At 42.0% G+C, this 21,975-nt stretch overlaps 7 protein-coding genes and 1 pseudogene across 7 annotated transcripts; 3 read left to right on the top strand and 5 right to left on the bottom strand.

Moving 5' to 3' along the window:
* Positions 1-274: 274 nt before the first annotated feature.
* Positions 275-1,671, bottom strand: LOC18021862 (protein CHAPERONE-LIKE PROTEIN OF POR1, chloroplastic). The gene is made up of 3 exons (XM_006404473.2): positions 1,232-1,671; positions 676-1,027; positions 275-582 (listed from the first exon to the last, which is right to left on the bottom strand). The coding sequence occupies exons 1-3, from the start codon at positions 1,574-1,576 to the stop codon at positions 407-409; spliced, it is 873 nt and encodes a 290-aa protein (XP_006404536.1). The 5' UTR covers positions 1,577-1,671; the 3' UTR covers positions 275-406.
* A 3,473-nt stretch (positions 1,672-5,144) lies between these two features.
* LOC18021861 (pentatricopeptide repeat-containing protein At3g63370, chloroplastic) lies at positions 5,145-7,880 on the bottom strand. Its single transcript, XM_024158449.1, is given in 2 exon segments — positions 5,145-5,764; positions 5,767-7,880. Coding segments are annotated over 2 exon segments (2,700 nt in total). The 5' UTR covers positions 7,847-7,880.
* A 170-nt stretch (positions 7,881-8,050) lies between these two features.
* On the top strand, positions 8,051-9,591 carry LOC18021764 (coiled-coil domain-containing protein 124 homolog). The gene is made up of 3 exons (XM_006404471.2): positions 8,051-8,694; positions 9,072-9,191; positions 9,310-9,591. The coding sequence occupies exons 1-3, from the start codon at positions 8,137-8,139 to the stop codon at positions 9,322-9,324; spliced, it is 693 nt and encodes a 230-aa protein (XP_006404534.2). The 5' UTR covers positions 8,051-8,136; the 3' UTR covers positions 9,325-9,591.
* A 73-nt stretch (positions 9,592-9,664) lies between these two features.
* LOC112081419 (signal recognition particle 43 kDa protein, chloroplastic) lies at positions 9,665-11,053 on the top strand. The gene has a single exon (XM_024158097.1). It carries the CDS (start codon positions 9,803-9,805, stop codon positions 10,895-10,897), a length of 1,095 nt encoding a protein of 364 aa, XP_024013865.1. The 5' UTR covers positions 9,665-9,802; the 3' UTR covers positions 10,898-11,053.
* A 929-nt stretch (positions 11,054-11,982) lies between these two features.
* Positions 11,983-14,082, top strand: LOC18021763. Its single transcript, XM_006404469.2, has 2 exons — positions 11,983-12,737; positions 13,438-14,082. Exons 1-2 carry the CDS (start codon positions 12,273-12,275, stop codon positions 13,894-13,896), a joined length of 924 nt encoding a protein of 307 aa, XP_006404532.1. The 5' UTR covers positions 11,983-12,272; the 3' UTR covers positions 13,897-14,082.
* A 1,223-nt stretch (positions 14,083-15,305) lies between these two features.
* LOC18021864 (metallothionein-like protein 4A) lies at positions 15,306-15,833 on the bottom strand. Its single transcript, XM_006404468.2, has 2 exons — positions 15,688-15,833; positions 15,306-15,606 (listed from the first exon to the last, which is right to left on the bottom strand). The coding sequence occupies exons 1-2, from the start codon at positions 15,774-15,776 to the stop codon at positions 15,438-15,440; spliced, it is 258 nt and encodes an 85-aa protein (XP_006404531.1). The 5' UTR covers positions 15,777-15,833; the 3' UTR covers positions 15,306-15,437.
* A 324-nt stretch (positions 15,834-16,157) lies between these two features.
* Positions 16,158-17,581, bottom strand: LOC18022314 (amino acid transporter AVT3B). The gene has a single exon (XM_006404467.2). It carries the CDS (start codon positions 17,488-17,490, stop codon positions 16,267-16,269), a length of 1,224 nt encoding a protein of 407 aa, XP_006404530.1. The 5' UTR covers positions 17,491-17,581; the 3' UTR covers positions 16,158-16,266.
* Positions 17,582-19,190: 1,609 nt separating this feature from the next.
* Positions 19,191-21,971, bottom strand: LOC18022381 (annotated as a pseudogene).
* Between the last annotated feature and the right edge of the window lie 4 nt (positions 21,972-21,975).

Here is a 21,975-nt window from a genome sequence, read left to right as displayed (position 1 = left end):
ACCTAACACTTTGGCATCACCACGCCAACATAAGCTACCCGTGGCTCCTGATCCAAGATCTGTAACTAGTCTAGCTGTATTGATTATTGCCTGGGAAATGAAGCAAAGCAAATTCTAGTTTTGTTTCCTAACACTGTGTTAGTAGGTGTGAATTGTAAAAAGAAGAATGATCACGAGAGTCGTTAGCACTTCTCTATACCTCCTTAGTTTTTTTTTTTGGTTGTTAATTTGACAACTCTGCTCTTTGATTTGGTTTACACAATAGAATAGAAACTTGAGAGATAACCAAAGGAATCGATCAAAGGACTTTGTGGGGTGTGTTCTGTACAAAATGCATATAAACGGAGAGGGGAAGACGTACATATACCAATGTCACAGGTTTGAGCTAAAGCCAAAGTCTAAAGTTTTACCGTAAGCAGAGAGAGACCAAGAACTGAGAGAAGACTATGAATTCACTGACGACGGCGGCCGGGGAGTGGAGACCCAGAAACGGGACCACATCAACGTGGAGCCAGCTCTCTACGGTCGACCCCACCACTGCACCTACCACTAGTCCTCCTGCCGTGATTGCAGCTGCTTTCCCTGCACCAAGCCAACACAGAAAGCTGCGGCGTGAGGGGTGAAGCTTCCTTCAGATGAAGAATGTATATACATATATATATATATAGAGTATACCTAGCTTGACGTTCCTTTTGGTCATGAAGTACAGGGAAGCTCCAAAGCTGGTGGCCAATATCAGACCGGGCACATCAGCAGCGGCATAAGGCACCCCGGAAGACTCTATGGAGCTCCCGTTAACGTAAGTCAAGGCCATCATTGCTCCATAGACTCCGGCTTGTATTCCAAGATTGCTAGTGGATGGCATATCAACAGAGACAGGTGGATTCTTTAGCCATTGAGACACCCTGCCTGTTCCCAGAGGGTTAGTGGATTTAACGTCGGCGTAGCGAATGTTGTTGCTCACAACTTTGCCTGCTCGGCGTTGGTTTAGGCTCTGCATCAGCAGCATGTCATATGCAGCCTCCGCCTGAGACAAGGAACAAAAAAAACATTCTTTACCAGTAAAAATTCAAGAGCAAGAAAAACTAACTATCTCCATGATTCTTCATCGCGAGATTCTCCTCCCGAAGCTAAACAAACTCCGATAATCCTAATTTGGGAACTCTGAGAGAAACTTGAAGAAAAGAATGAAGAAAGCAGACTAAGCTGCTGATGAAATCCAAAGAGTCACCTGGGAGATGGCGTTGGGGTCGTCCTTACGGGAAGCAAGGATGGACTTCTTGGCGCGAAGTATTTCGTCGAAGGAAGCTCCTTCAGAGACGCCGAGTACCTTGAGAGCCGTCTCCACAGACATGTCGAAAGGCGGAGAATCGTCAGCGCGAGAACTGGCTCTAGGAGGCGCCGCGCATCGCCGCCGCCGCCGCGTAGGCAGGAGAATCGCGGCCGGGTGATGAGTCTTGCCGGAAGGAAAGAAAAGCGAATTGAGCTTTGTGGGAAGATGGAGCGGGTGGAGAGGAACATCGGCGGCTGAGCTAAGGCGGCTGGGTCGGGCTGCGGAGAGAGCTGCGGCTGCCATTCTCTCTCTCTCTCTCTGGTTTGGTTTGGTTTGGTTCGTCTCCACCGAAACCAAAACTTGACGACTGTTGTTAGATTTTTTATTTGAGGGATGTGATCTTTCTCTTGTCCACCATCAGATTGAGTCTAAGTTGTACGGCTTGTATCACAGCCGTCAGATGGGAACAGCGGACGGTAGATAGACCTATATAATTCTCTCTATGCTAATCATTTATCTTTATGTCATCTCTTTTAAACCGGGTCCAATCTACACAATTAGAATCGTGGAAGCAATTGGCAAATTTATACTTACCCATTTCATTTTCTTCTTGTTTTTTTTTTGTTTGTTTCTTATAAGTATGTAAATTGAATAATCTTTCTTTTGCTTTTGTTTTTTTTTCCATGAAACGTATTTGTGGTCCATGTCTTGTAACTTGAAGGAAAAATATTCTTTAACTGTGATTAATATTGAAAATGATATAGAAGGAAATCAAATATGAATAATTTAGAAGTATTGCTAATAGAAATAAAATACAAAATTTGATTATGAATTTATTTGATATCTATGTTCATCACCATGTGACATTATTTCTGCACATTACTACATATACTTACAAGCTCAAAACACAGTGAGAATAAGAGAAGAAAAAAATGTTCTGGTCACTTTGTCATGAGTGTTAATCTCATCTCAAACACAAAAAGTGATGTCAGTTTTTCAAGAAACTACCTCCAACAGTAAAGTTGGTCCTTGTAAGACTAATGGAACAAACTGAAGATAATTTAAAGATGTTTTGAAAAAGAAAATAAAGTACATATGGTCCAAGAAAATGATTATCAGGCCAAAGCATTACGATAAACAGGGAAGAAAGTTGTAAATCTTAGACTCTCATCTTCAACGGCCTGAAAAGCGTCACGAACGACATCCGGTAAGCCATCCTTGAGTTAGAGCGCAACAACATTAAGAGAGATGCAACAGTTTCAAGTATTACTCCATGCACATGACTGCAACTGGTTAGCAAGAGAAGGGATTAAAGCGAAACTCAGGTCTTTGATGAAAGAAAGTTTATATTACACAGAAAAAGTGATGTGCATAGAGTGAAATCTCTCGTCACTTACAGAAATTATGGTTCTGAAAAGAATGGTATAATATGAGTAATCACAGGGAGAATAGGGTTTAGGAGCAGCGGCGGCTGGAGAGGAGCATCGGCGGCAGGATATCCCTGATAGAAAACTCTAGGGAGAATCCTTGCTGTATGACCAACAAGCTTCATAACAGCTGTAACTTCCCTCCCGTTGCTTGTCATAGAAAAATAGGAGCTTCGGCGGCTGAGCTACGGCGGTTGGGTCGGGCTGCGGAGAGAGCTGCGGCTGCCATTCTCTCTCTCTCTCTTTCTCTCTGGTTTGGTTTGGTTTGGTTTGTCTCCACCGAAACCAAAACTTGACGGCTCTTGTTAAATTTTTGATTTGAGGGATGTGATCTTTTTCTTGTCCACCGTCAGATTGAGTGTAAGCTGTACGGGTTGTATCACAGCCGTCGGATGGGAACAGCGGACGGTAGATAAACCTATATAATTATCTCTATGCTAATCATTTTATAGGTCTTTTAAATTGGGTTCAATCTACAATTAGAATAATGGAAACAATATAAATTGGCAAATCTATACTTACCCATTTAATTTCTTTCTTGTTTTTTTTTTCTATTTCTTTGATAAGTAAGTAAAATGGATAATCTTTATTTGGTTGTACAACTTGTAGAAACAATATTCTTTGTCCGTAATTATATTGAAAACGAAATAAAATGAAATCAAACCTATTATATAATAGAAGAGTTTTCATTCTATATAGAGTGTCCACATAAGCAGGAAAAAAAAACTAAAATTAATGACCAAATAGTTCACACATTTTTAAATAATATTATTTTAATTTAATAAAAAAAGAAAAATACTAATACTAAAGTTAGTGATTAATTAATTCACACATTGTTTCTAATCATTATTTTTATTAAGAAGAAGATGAGTAAAATCTGAAAAAGAATAAGAATAAATAGTTAAAGAAAACTACGATGATGAAAAAGAATAAGAAAAATAGGAGAAGAAATCAAAATATAAAGAAAAACATGTAGATGAAAACGAAATAGAAAAAGAAGAAGAATACATATACGAGATAAGTAAAAATAAGAGACGAAACAAAATAAGAAAAAAATACGATGAAGAAAAATGAAAAGAAGAAAAAAGAAGAAGTAAGAAGAAATAGAAGTCGAAGAAGATGAAGAGAAAGATGAAGAAAAAAAGATAAAGAAGAAGAGAAAGAAAAATACAAAGCTGACGAAGAGAAATTTCAGAAAATACAAGGACAAATATATTAAAGATGACAAAGGAAACCGAAAAATGAAAATAACAAATTATGATAATATGAATGTAGAGAAGGTATTGGTGCAGCGGCAAGGTAACTTTGACGGACACCATTGCAGTATGCATTGGATAGCGTGGAAACAAATGTGTAGAGATAAAACAGATGGGAGAATCGGATTTCGAGATATCGAGGATTTTAACATGGTTTTATTGGCAGAACAGTTATATAGGCTGATTGATACACTAAATCTATTGTTTGCACATGTGTTTAAAGGACAATACTTTCGGAGCACAAGTCCTTTGGACCTAATATACATAATTTATAAGTATTGCTAGTAAAAAAAGTGAGATCGTTTAGTTAAATAAAAATACAAAACTTGGTTATGAATTGATTTAATGTCTATGTTTGTGACCATGTGGTATTATTTCTGCACATTACTACCCACAAGCGCAAAACACAGTGAGAATAAGAGAAGAACAAAATGTTGTGGTCACTTTGTCATGAGAGTTAATAGTTCATCTCAAACATCATTTGCATATTTTATACTTACTGATGATATTTGTTAAGGCTTTGATGTCACAGTTCTTGATGATGGCCTTGGTTGATAAAACAACTTTGATGATGTTGAGATTCAAAGTACACATTTCAATACCTTAATTTTAGCTTTATCTTCACACACATGGTACATTAGATAAAAGTCCTTGTATCCGAATTTAACCATAATTTCCTAGGTTGATTAAATTCTTTACAACGTGGACAAGATCGGCTCTGTACTTCAGAGAAAAATTTAAAGGTGTGCATCTATTTTCTCTTTGTTTTTTTTTTTATTTATGAAGCAAGCAAGTGATAAGGATTTTAAAAAATGATAAAAAAGTTAATGTTTTTAAGTTGAAGGTTGAATTTCTAGTGTTCAAGAGCTTCCTCAGTTGCCAACTTCTTTATGAACTTTATACTAAAGTCAGATATTCATCTCCTCTCTCTAGGAAATGTTGTTAAAGTTGTGTGTCTGCAGTGTGCTCTTTCATTGATGCTGCTTCAGTTTTGCAATGACATTGATGGTTTCCTAACTAAGATGAAATCTTTTGTAGTTCACGTGGTGTTTTTTTTTGTGTGTGTGTGTGTGCGCAACCAATTTACGTGGTGTATGTCGCCTTTTGTTGCATCCACATTTTAGATCTTTTTGCGCACTATACTATAAGTTTATACTATATTTTATATATACAATTCTTTTATTATATTTATATCATATGAAGATTGTATATAAATATAGCTTCACTCTCCAACTTTCTAGCAACCTCGGACAATTTCTCATATATCTCTTTGGTCTCTGGGTGAGACTTGTCTCTTGCTGAAAAACTATGAACCTTGCCATCAATCTCAATCCAACTGCATCCAGGGTGTTTCTCCAGTCCGCTTGCTCTCATTTTTGTCCTCACGTTTGCAACATCTTTCCATCTTTCCTGTTCAGCAAAGACATTAGATACAAGCACAAGATTTCCTGGATTCTTAGGTTCAAGCTCAAGGAGCCTCTGAGCTGCTATCTCTCCAATTTCTCTCTCTGAGTGAGAACGACATGCCGCAAGGAGTGCACACCACACTTCTGTTGTCGGTTCTGTCTTCATCATTTGAACGAATTCATAGGCTTCAAATACACAATTTGCACGGCCCAGCATGTCAACCAGACACACGTAGTGTTCAGGCCATGGTTCCAATTTATATTCATGTTCCATGATCTTGAGAAACCCTTTACCCTCGTCAAGCAGACCTGCATGGCGGCAGGCATAAAGCAGTGCCAGAAATGAAATGTGGTCAGGCGAGATGTTTTCATGCCTCATTTTATTGAACAACTCAACAGATTCTTTCCACAGCCGTGCATTCCGTATGCATTGATCATACTTGTGTATTGCAGTAAACCTTTCCCTTCTATCCGATCGAATACAGCAATTGCACTCTGTAAATCTCCACAGCATGCATACATGTCAACAACTGCAACTGCAATTGACCCCTCTAGGCAAAAACCCTTACGGAGTAAGAAGCCATGAATTTCTCTCCCTCTCTTGAGGACAGATAAACTTGCTGCAGCGGACAGTATACTCAACAATGCTATAGAATCAACCACCAAACCAGTTTCAATCATGCGTCGAAAGAGTTCAACAGCCTCGTTTCCGTTACCGTTATAAGCACTAGACGAAATCATGCTTGTCCAAGAGACAACATCTTTACCTTTCATTGATTCAAATACTCGAGAAGCATAGCCCATGTTCCTGCATTTTCCATAAACATCTACCAACTCATTCTGTATCACAGTATCCAGTAAACCTTTTCTCAAGATGTGACAGTGAATTTCTTTGACAATAATCATGGATTTTAGCACAGTACAAGCTCGAAGGATGCTTCCCAACATCATTTCATCAATCTCCATCACTTTCTCAGCCGCTTCCCTGAAGATTTCTAAGGCCTCTCTATGACAATCATTCTGAGCATAACCAGCAATGACCGTAGTCCACGAAATCAGATCTTTATTATGCATCGCAAGAAACGCACGACCCATATAACTTGTGAGGTTGCACTTTGAATACATATCTATCAACGTGTTCCCAACCTGCAAATTAGAATCCCAGCCATGTTTAATGACGTAAGCATGCAATTCCATTCCTACCAACAGATTGCTCAATCTTCCTGACGCTGCAATGACACTGGTCAATGAAACCTCGTCGGGTATGTGGCCAGAAGCGATCATATCACAAAAGAACTCAAAGGCCTCCTTGTACATGAAATTCTGTACATAGCCCTTAATCAGAGAATTCCATGACACTAGGTCATTGTTGTCCATGTGACGAAGGATCCTTGCTGCCTCAAGCATTTTACCACACCTTGAATACATTGCAATCAAGGCGTTGCATACATATACTTGACAAAAGTGATTTGATTTCAGGACAGCAGCGTGAACCTCTTTCCCTAGCTTTTCATGTGACAAGCCTTCACACGCTGTGAGAGCCGAAACAATACTGTAGCTGTTGGAGGCAGGACCATTCATCTGCATTTCTCTGAATAATTCTAAAGTCTCGGAAGATTTACCAGAGGTGGAATATGAAGACATGATAGAATTCCAAAGAACAACGTCTCCTTTTTCTTTCGATCCGTCAAAGAGACGCCTTGCTGCGTTTAGGTCATCATTCTTAGCATACATGGAAAGCAAAGCATTGACAATAAAAGGTGTTGTTGATAGATGGTGAAGTTTAACGACAAGACAATGAATCTCAGTCCCAGTCTGGATATCTCTAAGTATGCCGCAGGCTTTAAGCAAAGCAGGGAAAGAGTGGAGATGGACAGGGATGCCCTCAGCACGCATTATCCGGTAGACAGAGAGTGCTGAAGCAGGCTTACCATTCGAAACATACACTCCTATCATCGCATTCCAGGCAAAGGCCGTTTTGTGGCGCATTTCGTCAAACACTTTCTCTGCATCAGCCAAAGACCCACACTTGCCGTACATGAAGACAAGCTTACCGGCCAGGAAATCTGATTCAACTGCAAGAGACGTCTTGAAGATGAGCGAATGAAGCTGGCGACCTAGAGAGAGAGGCGCTCTCGTTTTTCCGCAGAGCTCAAGGATGTAGCAAAACGCTTCGACGAGAGAGTAATCATTGCTGCTGGCGTTCAGCCGGTGAAAAACATCGTCTAGGCCTACAGCGATCGCTTCAACGGGAGAGTAATCATTGCTGCTGGCATCCAGCCGGTGAAAAACATTGTTTGGGCCTACAGCGATAGAAGTGACTTGGACACTGGGAGATGGGTTTGTCTGAACTCGGCTCAACACGGGACGGCATGATATTGATGGCTCTGTCAGGATACTATAATGAAGACGAGGAAAACAACAGCAATACGTTGGATTCGAAATTTCACATGGGACAGTGAAATTTTTGCTCACTAGTCTCATTTCTACATTTCTTTCTTTCTTCGATCCTGGAGAAGCATTTTGTCCCATTTTGTCCAAAAAGGCTGAAGACTCTTATTTAAAGTATAGCTTCCCTTTCTAAATTATCCCATTTTGTCGATGTGGGACAAACGGAAATGACCAGCTTTTTAAAAAATGTCATGGGTATTGATGGGCTTGAGCCTTGAGTTAAATAATTTTGGGCTACAGTATACATCTTATTCTCTCTCTCTCTCTCGTCGGTGCGGTGAAGGAAAGCCGAGAGCGAGATCAAATTAACCCTAGCGACGAAGATGCCGAAGAAGATGGGAGTCAACAGCAAGGCGGAGGTCGCCAAATCCCGGAAAATTGCCGCCGAGGCCGAGCAGAAGGATCGCCAGACTCGGGAGAAGGAGGAGCAATACTGGCGCGAGGCCGAGGGTCCTAAATCCAAGGCGGCGAAGAAGCGGGAGGAGGAGGCAGAGAAGAAGGCGGAGGCTGCCGCCAAGAAAGCGGAGGCGCGGCGTCTGGCTGAGCAGGAGGAGAAGGAACTGGAGAAGGCTCTGAAAAAGCCGGACAAGAAGGTGAATCGCGTCTCCGTGCCGGTCCCTAAGGTCACCGAGGCGGAGCTGATCCGAAGGCGCGAGGAGGAGCAGGTGGCGCTGGCGAAGAAAGCGGAAGACTCTAAGAAAAAACAGACACGCATGGCCGGGGAAGACGAGTACGAAAAGATGGTCTTGGTGACCAATACGAATCGAGATGATTCCCTCATCGAGGCCCATAGCGTTGACGAGGCGCTCGCACGGATTACTGTCTCAGATAACCTGCCCGTTGATCGGCACCCGGAAAAAAGGCTCAAGGCTTCCTTTAAGGTTATTTTATCCATTCTCTGGTGCCCTTTGCTTTTATGCTCCTGTGGTGGCTTACTACTACGTTTGATGCTCTCTGATTTCGTAACATTCGCAACAATTCCGTATAGCGATGATGTATCCTTTTCCTGGCTTCATTTCTCATGTCTAAGCTATTGCATACTTGCCATATTCCAACTAGAAAAAGAAAAGAAACTGAGGTCTAGAGGAAATTCATGGTTTAGCTGGCAATCGTGTGATTAATGGTATTCTGAAGGTCCTAGAATTAACGTCTTTGATGTCTGTTATAGTTTACTAGAGTCTCGGTGGATAAAATGATGTTAGAATGATCACGAGATTGGTGGATTTACATGCTGTGTTGCTGTATTTGTGGTTTTTAGGCTTATGAAGAAGCTGAACTTCCAAGGCTGAAGGAGGAGAAACCAGGTCTTACTCACACGCAGTACAAGGACTTGATATGGAAGATGTGGAAGAAATCGCCAGATAATCCTCTTAACCAGGCAAGTGAAAATCCATCTCACTTTTAGTTAATGATTTAAGAGTAGCTTCTTCAAAATGCGTATGTAGTTGATGTTTTATTGGTAAAGACAATGGGAAGCTGAACTATGCCCTGAACAGGCTGCTGCTGAGTGAAATGCAACTGGTAGCGAAATCAAATCATGGAAAGGTCTCATAAGAGGGAGATGCATGGCAGAGAGAGTATGATGAAGATCTAATGTAAGATACTTCGTGGCATAATTCTGCTCGCCAACATTGCTTGTTGATTGTGCTTTGTGTAGAAACTCTATGATATAGTAAGAAAGACAAATGGAGGAGATACATACATATGCAAAGACCATAACTGCCTTATGTGTGTGTACCTATTATACGTCATCCTGAAAGAGTGTTTTTTTTTTTTTCCTTTTGGTTATATACATCACCAAACAGAGAACTTTATTCTGGGTCAATTTTAAATGATCCAACAAAACTCGCAAATGAAATGGGCCTTTGGATTGTTCCAATGATTGGGTGGCTAAGATTCCTTATCCACAAGAAAATCCAATGTTCCCGTTAACTCTCTCTCTCTTTCTCTTCGGACACAGTCACCTTCGTCTGGTCTTTGCGTCTGGCCATGGATGCTTCTCTCGTAATTAATCAGTCTCTGTCTCGCATCATCAAACTTTCCCCTATTCCCAAATCTAGTGCTCTCTCCCTTCAATCCTTTACGATCAGACAGATCCGGAACCGACTGTGTTTCCGAGCCATATCTGCCGTGCAAAGGAACTACGAAACGGCCTCCTCCGTGGAAGACGATGAGTCGTACGGAGAAGTGAACAGGATAATTGGAAGCCGGATGGCGGGAAGCGGCGCCGCCATGGAGTATCTGATCGAGTGGAAGGACGGCCATTCGCCGTCGTGGGTCCCATCCAGCTACATCGCAGCAGACGTGGTGTCGGAGTACGAGACCCCGTGGTGGACCGCCGCGAGGAAAGCCGACGAACAGGCCCTGGCGCAGCTTCTGGAGTCGACGGAGGGTCGCGACATCAACGCCGTAGACGAAAACGGCAGGACGGCGCTCCTGTTCGTGGCGGGGCTGGGTTCGGACAAGTGCGTAAGGCTTCTGGCGGAGGCAGGAGCCGACCTGGACCACCGGGACATCAGGGGCGGGCTAACGGCGCTGCACATGGCGGCTGGATACGTGAAGCCGGAAGTGGTGGCGGCGCTGGTGGAGCTCGGGGCCGATGCGGAGGTGGAAGATGAGAGAGGGTTAACGGCGCTGGAGCTGGCGAAGGAGATCCTGAAGACGACGCCGAAGGGGAATCCGATGCAGTTCGGGAGGAGACTGGGGCTGGAGAAGGTGATCAGAGTCCTGGAAGGACAAGTGTTCGAGTACGCGGAGGTGCAGGAGATCGTGGAGAAACGAGGGAAAGGCAATGACGTGGAATATCTGGTCAAATGGAAGGACGGTGGAGAGTGCGAGTGGGTGAAAGGCGTACACGTGGCGGAAGACGTAGTCAAGGACTACGAGGCTGGCCTGGAGTACGCCGTAGCGGAGAGAGTGATGGGGAAGAGGATGGGTGACGATGGCAAGACGGAGTATCTTGTGAAATGGACTGATATGGCTGATGCCACGTGGGAGCCTCAGGAGAACGTCGACTCTAGCCTTGTTCTACTCTACGAACAAGAGGCCCAGCCTCCTCCTATTCACGGCCCACCTACTCAATGAGTTCTGTTTTGTTTCTTTCTAATGAATTTGTTGCTTCTTCACTGAAAACATTTTTTTACAAAGAAGCATTTTATTTGACGACTTGATCAATCTTGTTATAACTTGTATACAAAGCTTAGAAACTTAAAAAAAAAAAAAATCACGTTCAGGAGGAGACTGGAAAGCTTCACAGAGCGACGTATTTAAGGTTAGGACAAAGGTTAATAACTTTGATAATACTACTACGATATACCTAATAAATATCTAACAAGAGTTACAAGAGATGATACAAAAAGAAAGAAAAAACACAGTTTGGCGTCTTCTTCTGATTCCTTAAATGGGCGGAGATGAAAAGAAAGAGAATTCAATAAAATGGAAACTATATTGAATGTTGAAATTGATAGGGACAATAATTAAGAAGATTGTTTGCTTTCACCTTCAGTTGCAGCTGTAGCTCTCTCTCTCTCATGGCAACGATTCAATTTGGATCTGAAAGATTACTAGAAATATCTCATGCTCATGCATGATGATGTTATGTGTCACATTAGGTGAGCTGTATCCACATTTACTAATCAATCTAACTCCTCTCTATGAATTAACTACCACATTTCATTTTCAGTCGAACTCTCAATTTAAAACAGTATTATAAAAGGGGATAAAAAAGGGATGAAGACGTCACATTTCCTATGGAAATGTTGTTGTGTTTTTCTTCAATGGATACTCAAGTTTCCGATAAAAGTAAAGTTTGAAAATGTTAGTATTTGTTTGGTTATTAAATTCATTAACTTTTGAAACTTTCCGAGGAAGTAATTTGGGTCCAGAGTAGACCGATTAAAATAAGGAAGTTATGATGTGATTTGGGCCTATGACGTCGGCCTTTTTCCCACCAAAATGAAGAAGTGAAGAAATTAAATGTGTAAAAGATCTAATTTTCAGATCTTCAAAGACATTCTGGGTTACTGTCAGTACAGTTGACTGCATTTCGACCTTCACGATTCCACGCGCTGATTCTCGGGCGTGAGACTCACCTTCCGCCATCTATAAATATGAGCCGTTTGGTGTGTTTGGCCACGCGTGTAAGCGCGTAACGAGGATCATCTAAAAATGGGACCAACTTGCTTGAAAAGAGTTATGAAAGACCCCATACGGCTTCGCTTTTATTACACACTCTCCCAAACCAGTTTCTCTCTTTCTTTTTTTTTTGCGTCTAACGTCTATCGGCAACTATCGCGTTTCGTTCGAAGAAGCGTTTTGTTGTATTGATTATAAGACGTGGTGGACAAAGAAAGAGCCAAAAACGGCACTTTAGCATCTCTGTTCTATTGCTCGCTTGCTCTGTGCCTAAGGAAAACACCTAAAATTAACACAAAAGAGAGAAAGAGAGAGAGAGAGGGACATGCATGCGAAGACAGACTCGGAGGCCACTAGCATCGACGCAGCGTTGTCATGGCCGCCGCGTTCTCCGCCGCGTTCGGCGGTTAGACCTCTATACTACGTACAGAGCCCATCAAACCACGACGTCGAGAAGATGTCATTCGGGTCGGGTTGCAGCCCGTTGGGTTCGCCCTCACACCCACATTATTATCACTGCTCACCAATCCATCACTCCCGCGAGTCATCCACCTCTCGCTTCTCCGACCGTGCCCTCCTCTCCTACAAGTCCATCCGCGAAGGAAGCGTACGCCGCCGATACATCAACAACGCCATAGACGACGAAACGGACGGTGGAGATGACGACGACCCCTTTCGGAATGTGCGCCTCTACGCCTGCTTGATCCTCTCCTTGTTCCTCTTGTTCACAACCTTCTCTCTCATACTCTGGGGTGCTAGCAAATCCTACCCTCCTAAAGTTGTCGTAAAGGTAAATGAATCATATCATATATCACTCCTTTAATTCTTCCACTCGGTGACTCGGCCTGAGTTAATATTAAGACTAGACCCGACTCGTCTAGTGGATCGCTCGGTGGTGTTACTTCATTCCGTTTCACTTTCCTTAAAAGAAACAATCTGGAAAAGGCCAACACTAATAATAATAATAATAATAATTTCAACACTACTTTCTAACGACAACAACACCAACCAAGGAAAAAGAAAAAAAAAAGGGTCTAGAGATTGACAAGCAGCAGTGACGTGCTTAGACTCATCGAGGTTTTAGGCAAATCGAAAAAATATGACCTTTATTTTTATAAATATTAAAAAATAATATCGTCATTAAACACACAATAATACTATTTTAACATATTTTTAATTTTCTATCATATATTATGATAATATTTGTTAATATATGTGGATCCATATCTATAAAAATGAAAGATATCAATAACAATATTATTGTTATAGAGTTTTCAAAAAAATATTCTAATCATATTTACCAAATTATATATAAAAATGTTTAGCTAAAAAAAAATGTGGCCTTCTTATTTCTTTAATTCTGGTGTGGCATTAGGCAGATGCCTAATTTCTAACACTATAGGCACGGCTCTGACAAGCAGACAGACAAGTGTGCAATTGATTTGGTTGGAATGTGATTAGACTGAATATAGAAAAGTGTGCACTTGCAGGGGATGCTCGTGAGGAACTTGAACGTGCAGGCAGGGAACGATCTGAGCGGAGTCCCCACGGACATGCTGTCTCTTAATTCGACGGTCAGGATCTTCTACCGGAACCCCTCCACCTTCTTCGCCGTCCACGTCACTGCTTCCCCTCTCCTTCTCCACTACTCCAACCTCCTCCTCTCCTCCGGTGAGATGGAGAAGTTCACGGTGGGTCGGAAGAGAGGAAAGAGCGTTGTCACGGTGGTGCACGGCCATCAGGTTCCCCTATACGGTGGTGTCTCTGTCCATCTCGACACACTCTCCCTGCCCCTCAATCTCACTCTCATCCTCCATTCCAAAGCATACATTCTGGGCAGACTCGTCACCTCCAAGTTCCATACAAGGATTATCTGCTCCTTCACTCTCAATGCCAACCGCTTCCCCAAACCCATCTCTCTTCTCCACTCCTGTACTCATCACCACTGACACCACGTTACACACTTGTCTGTGTTCTTGGATATAATATGTATCTTCTTGCAATCAACCAATTTCATCCAGCAGCATTGCCAATTGCCACAGACAAATCAAAAAGTGATGGAACTCATCACATATTAGTGTAACTAGATTACAGTTCCACCGCTTTATTAGAGCCAAGAATCTTATATAAAACAAGGCTAAACTCCTAAAACCAAATATAATCAGTACAAAGATTGATTCTATGAGTAGCCTTGACTTTGAAAAGAACCTGCAATCATAATGTGGTTTCTGTCTGAATATATTTTCAGCATCAGAATGACCCCTGGTTCATACTTCTTTTCACTTTTGCAACCAACTATCATCCATTCTACTGCATGCAAGTATTGAATTTCATGAAACGTATTGTCTTTCTTTTCTCCGGATGCGTGATACTTTCATCTCTCGGATCAACATTTTTTTGAATCGTTTGATTTCATGGGCGCACATTTAATGGTGACAGACATAAGTAAAGCAATGGTACAGAGAGACAGAGAGCTAGATTTGTAGTAGTATTGTATCATTCATTGTTCTGTATGTTGTATGATACTCCTCTCTCTCTCTCTTTATATATATATATATACTCTCTCTCTATATATATATATATATATTGCTTCTAGAAGCTATAAAAGAAAGATAAAACAAATAGACGATTGGGTACCATCACCGAAATCAAAATTATGGATTAGACTCCAAAAATGTAAATGCATATGGATTCATGGTTTCATATTTTAGCAGGACCTATGCAGGGGTATGGCTGGCGTCTCCATGTCGACCTTCAGTACCATATCAAAACTCTTAAATCTATCAAAGGTTGCCTCAAAACATTTGATAAATTTAAGTAGATAGGAAGTAATCAGCATCAATCCTAATCGGCCTGAGGCAGTGGCTTTTTCTCTGGTATCTGAACCATTTCCAAAGTTATCAAGTAGTAGAAAATATTGCTACACATTCAGTTTCAACGATTAAACGTTTGAACAGATTAGAGTGGTGATAGGCATTTCACTGGCTTTCATTTTGGGGATGCCTCACACTCAATTAGTGGAATGCTTTTCAAAGACCGTCAGGTTGCAGGGATATTGTCAAGAGTATTAGTGAGTTGTAAGGATGAACTGATGTATAATAAGCACGGTGGTTTGGGTTGGAGTACTCTTTATCTACACTTTAGAGCCTGCTTTTGAGGACAATGTTCACGGCTCAATTCGGGGAGCTAAGGTGTAATGGTTACAAGTGGTAAGTACTTTGCGAGGCCAAAGTGAAGTTATTAGGAAGACTGATGTGGAGAAAGAGGCCCTGTTGGTTCTTGGGTTCTTGATACTCACATCACCTTTCCCAAGGTATTGTATTTGTCTCGTGTAGACTTTAGAGCCAAGCGGTTACAGTACAAGCTGAACAGAGCATACGATATATTTTGTTGTACTTGTGGACCTAGTAAACACAAATTTTATTTCAGAGACTAGGGACCTAATCGACTACCTCGTACCTATTATACAAGTATATGCCACAGACATGGTCTAAGCAGCGCAAGTGGCGCAGGTGCAGCCTTCACCACAGTTGCAGAAGGCCTTGCCCTTGGCGGAGGTCTGGGTCTTGGGGCAGGTGCAAGGGTTGCAACCGCAGTGCTCCCCACACGGGCACAAGTTGTGTCCTTGATCCCCACCAGATGCTTCGCTCATCCTGCACCTACATGGAGTCCAACCACAACCACGTTGTGTTTAAGATGAACAAAACACATCAATCTTAGAGAGGGTATAGAGGAGCAACCTGCAGGAATCGCCACCGGGACAGGGAGCAGGACAGCCACAGCGATCGTTGCAACCAGCGCCTGAGCTTCCTTTACCTGTGTCTGCCATTTCTTTACCTCTTTTAAATTTTCACAATCCACATAATATGCATATGAATTGATTTAGATATAGATGCCGGGGGTTCACGTGGCCTCTGTGTTGGGTGGCATGTGCCATGTGGCAGCTTCTCCTCTAACTCGAGTCGTGACGAAGCCTCATGAGTTCAAACGTGCTACGTAACCACAACACCATCCCAGAGGGCCAGGAAGACATTTTTGGTTTTTAGCAGGAATATGACTTTTTTGGTTTGGATAAATATTACTACTTCCACAGCTACACATATACACTCCAAAAGAAATTGTAAAAAGATAATGGCACACACTTGTGCATTCAAATAGGGTCAATATACTGTAATAATAAATATATATATATATATATAATGTATTCCGATCTTAAAGATTCCAACAAATTAAACAACAGTCCGTCAAAATGGGCAGAAAAGAAAGAATATTGTCCAATCAGTCTCTTTCACCTACCTACAAGGCTACAGTGTCTGGTTTCAGTTGAAGATCTCGCTCAGGGAAGTCCAAGTACCTGAGACAGCAAGAACGAGGCCCAGTAGAACGATCCCTACGTCCAGAGCCCGTTGCTTCCACCCTATTTCGTCTTTGAAGACCATCAGATGAAACAAAGCAGGCAATACGAAGCCCAACGCACAGCAGACGCTGCTGCCAACCAATGACAAGAAATCTGCAAAGTTGGGCACCAAGAGAGCCACCAGGGTGACTGCTAAGACGAGGAGCCACCTGAGCCACACGCAGTACATACCACTCCAGAAACGCCTCTCAACGATCTCATACACAGGGTTCATCATCAGTGGGAAGGTGAAGAAGAGGTTGATGCAGAGTCCCAGCTGCACAAGGATGCTCACCAACCCCGGCCCCAAGTTGGCCGTGATTATGTCCATTGTTTCCTCCCCGAAAGCCATGTAGCCTAACACACCGAAAGCTCCGTATAGCAAGGCGATGAATAGCATGGTGAGAGCCAACACATTGCCAAACTTGTGCTTGTCCTTCATCTCCGATTCGAGAGGCAAAACCATCCCAACAATTTCAAAGGCGTAAACGGCGACTCCCATCCCATAGAAGAAGACGGACATGCCACCAAAGGCAACCACGTCAGGTCTTTGCTCCATTGTAATCTTGACATCCTCCACAATCACCACCGCCATTGCGCCCAGATCAACCACATCGGCGAAAATGCTAAGAGGTGCCAAGTGAGTGAGGGTCTTGATGGAATTCAAGCCCAGCTGAAACGGGAAGCATCCCCATATGTAGAGACTCTTAGGGGACGACGACATCATTAAATGCCGAAGATTCACGGCTGGGTTGAAGAGATTAGCTAAAGTGGTGCCGATAAAGATGAGATACCCGACGCAGAAGCCAGCCTGAGACAAGATTATAAGAATATCAACGAGGAACCTCCCAAGGGGGCCACAGGCGGCGAATCCAAGGTCCCCAAAAGAGCCGATATTGGCGACACCAAGCTTGCGGCGGATGTGAACGAGAAGCATCATGCAGTGGTTGAGCAAAGCGGCGACGCAAAAGAGCGTGAGCACACCCATGAGCCATCCGGTTCGCTTGAAGGCGTAGGGAAGACCCAGAACCCCAGCACCGACGATCGCTATGAAGACATTGGCGAATGTCTTGAACTGGCTCGACAATGCTCTTCCATCCCCGACAAGGGGTGTGTCTTCTCTCGCATTTCCTGTCTCAAAACCCATTCTTGAGATGGGCTCTGCCTCTGGAAATCAAATCTAGATTCGATCGGGGATGAAATGGAGATTTGAGTCTTAGGCAGATATGATGCACGATCCCGCGGCATTCGCTCGCTATTACCCACCCACACCCTTCCCTTCCTCAACAATAAAAATACAAAATCTTTCTATCTATTAAAAGCATCCACCTTCCATTGCGGCTGCTCCAAAAAATCAAAAAAAAACATTTTCAGGTAATGGAAATGATTTCAAGAGAAATTTCACCCGTTTTTTAAATAATTATCTTCCATGGATTCATCTGTACCAGGAATTTTTTTAGTATTTGGTCTCTTTTCTTTACAGAAGGGTCAAATTTTACTCTTGTTCAGAACTAAAATATCAGTCAGGTCTCTCAAGTTAGCAACTCTAGCAATGAGAATACAATAGCTTGAACAAGAGATGATTACAAGTTGAATGCTTGAAGCAAGTACTATATATATAACACCAAAAAAAAGCTACAACTTTTTTTTTTCTTCGCAAACTCGGTTCCAAGTCGTCCTCTTTTAATTGCAGAGGTTGGTGATATTACAATCCCAACATTCATGACGGTGAAGCATCTCCACCATCTATGGGGAACAGTGACTCTGAAGCAAGAATGTTCAATAGTGTAGGTAAGTGTTAATGCCAAATCTATCAAGGTTTTTGTTTTAACTATCACCAGCTCTTGTAAGACTGATGAACTTCTAAAATTCTGTCTGGGGCCTTGTCTCATAGTTCCCTTCATCTTTCTCCTCTCATATACTCTTACTATTGTTGCATTGCTTATTCGTCTCCAGCTATTGCATCTGCAAACTAAGAGCCTTTTCTAGCTGAAGAAGTAACTGAAGAAGATGCTATTGCTTATGTCCAAATTATGTTTCCTGCACTTACAACAAATGAAATGCAAGAGCATATGAGACTTGAAGAAAAATTTGTCTTACAAAAATTATTTGCATCAAATACTTGAGGGGTTCAGCTTTAAGTGAGAACCCTAATGAGGGGGCATTGTGCAAAGGTTATGGAGTTAGTTTCTGTTAACCAAATTATGAGAGAGCAATAAAGATCATCTCTTCTTATACAAGATACTAGTACTAACTACTTTACTAAAGATGAAGGTAACTATGAAACAAGACCCCAGACAGAATTTGAGAACTTTTTACATGTGTTGCTTGGGCCCCCAAAGAAAACTCTTATACAATGATAACCTCTTTACAGTGATGGATGAGAAAACCATAAAACTCGAGAGGATGTATCCTTTATGAACCGAAAAAAAATTATAGATAATGATGACTATTTTGTTAACAAGATAATCGGATTCGCTTTATTCATCAAACGTATAGTAAGCATTGATAAAAAAAAAAGGGTAGAGATCATAAACAACCAAACATACACTATTCAAGCAAGTAAAAAGACTTGCACGAAGGGGCAACAAGTTTAACCCTCTTGTCACAAAATTCTTTAACTTATCGTTGCATTCTCTGATGGAATCTGGAAGGAAAAGGAGCTGATGGAGAGAGTCAGAGAGACAGAGCCTGCGCTTGAGATTGAGATGAAATATGTTCTTCTTCTTCTTCATTTTAAGTCTGTAATCAGCAAAACATGTTCTGCTGCTTCACTGCCAACAGAGAAGTAAGGACCAAAATTAAAGAGGCATTACTTAACTCTTCTCTCCAAAAGAAATGCTACTGTCAAATTCCTCCTCCGCTTAGCATTTGGTATTCTTGCGCAGCTTGAAATCTATTACTATTATTATAAGAAAAGGTGCAAAAGGCAAACTTATTTTTCATTTTATTGAGAAGGAACATAAGAATTTCAGAAAAACCAATGCATTTAGATAAAAAAGAAACACTATAGGGAACACCCATTCCGGTAACACCAGGTTCAGAGATGGGTTTCAAAAGCTCGTACTTAACAACACCAGCTTATCCAGCTTTATCTTTAGAGAAACATTCACGTTCCTCTCATCTATGATCTATCACTCCTTCTAGATATTGGAGCTTACCTTTGAATCGTTCATATGCAGCATAGATGACAGGATCGTTGGCCCAAGATGCTTCTGGCTCTTTTCCTAGGTACTCTTCGTCAGGTGAATGGGTCGATAAAAGATCCATGGTCACCATCACTGCGTCGCCTGCCTCTGCAACGAGAATGTCTTAAGCATCACCTTCTCTGGCTGCTCATAGAACTCTTTTAGCTTTTTTTCTGTCGGCTCTTCCACTGGCATTCTTATCCTTGCTGTGGTTGATCGGTTTGGAAAGTATCCACCATACCCGTACTGTCCAAATTTACAGCTGCATGGTGACCGGAGGCCACCCACACAATCGACGCTGATCAAGTCATCTTGTGTTTTGATGACAGGCCACCATGGTTCGTCTCTCTTGTCTCCATGACCTATGTTCCTCACTTCACTCCACCATCCTTGGAGTTCCTCATCTAACATGATCAGTCCTGCATTGATAGTGCTTCACATAATCTGTTATCCATTCCTTTAGTGCATCCCACAGCATTAGACCGTCATTCGCAAATGGGTAGTCTGGTATCATCAGCCGTACCCCATGTTCCGCGGTCTCATCTTCCACTGCCAGTCCTCTGTATTTTTTTTTTTTGTGTGTAAAAAACAAAATATGTTAGCTCAATTAATCTGTGGTGATAATTTATATAATTAATATTACTAACAAAACAATATGAATTTAACACCTGCTGATGAGGTCTGCAGGTAAACCTTCCCTGTCGAACCTCCAAAGTTTACTATAGATGTCTGTACTTAGCTCTATTGAATACTTTCCAAACCAGAAACAAGACTCAATGATTCCACCTGCGTTGATGAGACTTTGGCGTGCACGAGCATTGATCTCCATGGTGTAACGGAAGTGGGGATGCAAAAGCTTATAGATAGGATGCATGGCACTAAGTTCTCTGTTTGCAGCTATTATGTATGGCTCCATACAACAGTGAGTTCTCAGCCTGTAAAATTTTCTAGTTAGCGATAACACATACATGTGTAATGCCTATGCAGTTAAACCAAATTTTGTTGTCAATAAAACAAATATATGTATGTATTTAAATGGTCGAATTTGTTCACGAATACCAGTGGGAAATAAGCTGGTGATAACCGACATCATGAGCAACAGCATGAGTCTTAGCAAGACTCCATAGCCAGCAGCAGGTAGCATCATAGCCTAGCGTGAAGACCTGCTTCCATTGGGGCCTGTTGACATCTGGGGGGCGACTGGCAAGTCAACTCAATGGCAACAGGCCTCAATGTGCTATTATCGCTGAGGAAAAATATTGTTCGAGATGCATATAAGGAGCTATCATCCAACTCTCTCACTTTGTTCACATACGGTAGAAGCAAATCATGATAGTCCAACATGAATAATCTTTTATTCTTTAGAGCCTGCATACACCCATCAATACATATTATTTATTTATTAAGGAAAATCATCCATGTGCGTTTTTTTACCTGGCGATATTAATTATCTTAATATCATCAACTGACATGACTCCTCTGATTTCTATTTCCACAATTTCCCAAGTAATGAGTGAGTTGGGATCACCATAAACCGCAGGGTCTAATTTTCTTTTCAACGGCCATTCCTAGAACAACAATGCCATTGTCTTAATTAGGTTCTTTAATATATAAAACACAAGAAACTGATTATTCGAACTAAAATAGAACGAAATAGCTTACTTGAACTAGCTGAATGGAATAGGGGTTAAGTGCTGCAAGTGTCTGGCGAGCGAACTCGTCGTCTCGGATACATGAAAATCTATCCTCTGAATTAGTGTGAATGATACAAGAAAGTGAGATTAATTAATGTAGATAGTATAGAATTGAAATAAAATAAATGCTGGACTAAAGAGGAGAGAGGGTGGCTTGGTACTGTTGAGGAGAATAGGGGGATCAATCTGGAGAAGATCATCTTGAGCTTCAGAAACAGCTTTGATAAGTTTGGGGATCACAGGTAAAAGGCCTACATCCTTGGGAAGCTCGATGCCTACTTAAAAAAGATATTTTATAGATTTGAAGTGTGGGAACACAGAAGGAAGAGCTGCCAAGATGGCTTTAGAAAACTCCTCGTCTCTAGGGACATAGAACTCCCCATAGCGTTTCTCTGAGGAGGGGTCATTGTCACAGGGTTTGCGACCAGTCTTGCAGCGCCTTGGGTACCGATGAGAAAGACCTCCAATAACGGGACGGGCATGTTTGGGGTCTTTGTCAGGGTCACCAGATCGTTGTACACGTCATAATCGTAAACGCGCTCGAACTTGTTGAATTCACCAACTAACTCGCGGTTCTTTCCCTGTAAGGTCTTCAGCTCCTCCTTACGCAGCTGTTTAAGAGGCTTCGGGGTTTGAGAAGGCAAATAGCACTTGTTGGAGAAGAATATTCGCTTGGCTCGGTCAACGGACTTGGGGGCCACCCACGAATTACATGTAAACGTAACGGAACCGTCGGGTAACTGAGCTCCA

The sequence above is a fragment of the Eutrema salsugineum genome, unplaced genomic scaffold (assembly GCF_000478725.1).
Source record: "Eutrema salsugineum unplaced genomic scaffold, Eutsalg1_0 scaffold_15, whole genome shotgun sequence".
In the NCBI taxonomy this organism is placed as follows: domain Eukaryota; kingdom Viridiplantae; phylum Streptophyta; class Magnoliopsida; order Brassicales; family Brassicaceae; genus Eutrema; species Eutrema salsugineum.
The sequence above is the reverse complement of the archived record's forward strand: the minus strand, read 5'-3'. Positions and strand labels throughout refer to the sequence as shown.

Coding starts and splice junctions, on each gene's coding strand:
- LOC112081419 (XM_024158097.1), top strand. CDS start 9,803: ATGGATGCTTCTCTCGTAATTAATCAGTCTCTGTCTCGCATCATCAAA.
- LOC18021763 (XM_006404469.2), top strand. CDS start 12,273: ATGCATGCGAAGACAGACTCGGAGGCCACTAGCATCGACGCAGCGTTG. Junction 12,738..13,437: donor CTCCTAAAGTTGTCGTAAAG/GTAAATGAATCA, acceptor GTGCACTTGCAG/GGGATGCTCGTGAGGAACTT.
- LOC18021862 (XM_006404473.2), bottom strand. CDS start 1,576: ATGGCAGCCGCAGCTCTCTCCGCAGCCCGACCCAGCCGCCTTAGCTCA. Junction 1,028..1,231: donor ACCCCAACGCCATCTCCCAG/GTGACTCTTTGG, acceptor TCCTTGTCTCAG/GCGGAGGCTGCATATGACAT. Junction 583..675: donor CAAAAGGAACGTCAAGCTAG/GTATACTCTATA, acceptor GGCTTGGTGCAG/GGAAAGCAGCTGCAATCACG.
- LOC18021764 (XM_006404471.2), top strand. CDS start 8,137: ATGCCGAAGAAGATGGGAGTCAACAGCAAGGCGGAGGTCGCCAAATCC. Junction 8,695..9,071: donor GGCTCAAGGCTTCCTTTAAG/GTTATTTTATCC, acceptor TGTGGTTTTTAG/GCTTATGAAGAAGCTGAACT.
- LOC18021864 (XM_006404468.2), bottom strand. CDS start 15,776: ATGGCAGACACAGGTAAAGGAAGCTCAGGCGCTGGTTGCAACGATCGC. Junction 15,607..15,687: donor CCCGGTGGCGATTCCTGCAG/GTTGCTCCTCTA, acceptor GACTCCATGTAG/GTGCAGGATGAGCGAAGCAT.
- LOC18022314 (XM_006404467.2), bottom strand. CDS start 17,490: ATGGGTTTTGAGACAGGAAATGCGAGAGAAGACACACCCCTTGTCGGG.